The 1,577-nt window shown below is 67.7% G+C and overlaps 1 protein-coding gene across 1 annotated transcript; it reads right to left on the reverse strand.

Annotated features, from left to right (window-relative positions):
• Window positions 1–282: 282 nt before the first annotated feature.
• On the reverse strand, window positions 283–1,571 carry LOC105311485 (protein jagged-2-like; the record flags this gene model as incomplete). Its single annotated transcript, XM_011387473.2, has 2 exons — window positions 283–1,366; window positions 1,454–1,571. Coding segments are annotated over 2 exons (591 nt in total), but the record flags the coding sequence as incomplete, so codon positions are not given.
• Window positions 1,572–1,577: the final 6 nt, after the last annotated feature.

Consider the following 1,577-nt stretch of genomic DNA (forward strand, 5'->3'; position numbering starts at 1 on the left):
CGTCTTTAGCTGTTGCTAGCAGGGTTTGGGTACCTCCCCTCCCCTATCTCCTTGGGGCCACTTCCAAGAAGGCCGAGGATGCCCGTGGAGGCCCTGGGGTCAGCAGGACCACGTCACCTCATGGCCACTGTGCAGCTCACAGCCCAGCCTCTCTACAGTGGAGACCCTGCCCCTGCCCCGCCTACAAATAACAGAGAAACAGCACCCAAAGAACAAGGGAGGCCAAAACGTTTAAGTTATTAAATCAAATATACAGAGTGATTCATTTAATATGTACACATTTACAAAAATGCACTTTCGCGGGGGGGGGGCGGCGGGGCCAGCGGGGGGCAGTGGCCTGGTGCCCGCGGCAGACGTCCACAGCTGCGAGGGGAGAATCTGTGTGAAGGCACTTGTCACCCGCGTCAGCAGCCCCCGTCCCGGGGGGGGACGGAGCAGTCAGGAAGGGCACTTCTGAAACCACAGTTGAGAGGCTGCTAGGGCGCGCGTCCCAGGCGGGCGTGAGCGAGACAGGCCGCCCGCGGGCCCGGGGCCTCGGCCGCCACCGGCCGCCACCGGCAGCCACGGGTCCCACCAGCTCCTGGGCCTGGAGCCGCTGAGGGCCCCGCATGAGGAACAGAAAGGAAGATTCTGTAAACAGTGCACCACCTCCGAACGGACGCTCAACGGCTCAGCGAGAACCGGCACCCCGCTGTCCGGCGGGCACGCCACGGGAGCGGCGGCCCAGCGAGGGCGTGCGCCGTGTCCCGCCGGGCGGCGGGCGAATAATTTACACAAGGTCCAAGAAACGTAGAAAATAAATCATTTGTTTTTGGTTTTTGGTGGGTTTTTTTACACAAAATAAAGAAACTATGCACACGGCCTCTGCCTCCTACGGCCGGGCGGGGGCCCGGCTACTCCTGGCCGGCGTGGCGCGCATCGCCGGCGCTCCTGACCGCACGGTTGTCCACTTTGGGGCCCGCGGCCCAGCGGGCCGGCCTCGCGGGCGAGCCGCAGGGCTCTTTGGTGAGTTTGTGCGCGAGGAACTTCTCCACCTCCAGGGAGTCCTCGTCCCCGTGGCCGGGGGCCTCGGCGTCCTCGTCCCCGCCGGCCCCGGGGGCCGCGGGCCCCGGCAGCGCCTCGGCCGCCCTGCGCGGCGGCGGCGTGAAGTTCTTGCACGGGCACAGCGCATCCTTGCGGCCGCCCGGCCGCCCGATGGGGTTGCGGATGGGACTGAGCGGGGCCCACTGGTTGTTGGCGGCCTCCTCGCGCGGCCGCCGGCTCCTCTCCCGCTCTTTCCTGCGCTTGCGAGTCCACCAGACGCACACGGCCACGCAGGCCGCGCACAGCACGCTGAACACGCCGCACAGCACGGGCACCAGCAGACCTGGGCGGGCGGCGGCGGCGTTTGTGGCTCAGGCCGGCCCGGCCCCGCCCCGCCCCAGCCCCGAGCCCCCGCCCGGGCCCCACTTACCTGCAGCGAGCCGCCCACGACCGCCGTCTCCACCTTGACCTCGGTGACGGCAGCAGCAGCGAGCTGTTCTCCCGCTGGGTGATGCGGCCACATGGCATGGGCAGCACTCTGGATCAGGCTGCTG

Source organism: Pteropus vampyrus, unplaced genomic scaffold (assembly GCF_000151845.1).
Source record: "Pteropus vampyrus isolate Shadow unplaced genomic scaffold, Pvam_2.0 Scaffold1000004341, whole genome shotgun sequence".
Taxonomy (NCBI): Eukaryota; Metazoa; Chordata; class Mammalia; order Chiroptera; family Pteropodidae; genus Pteropus; species Pteropus vampyrus.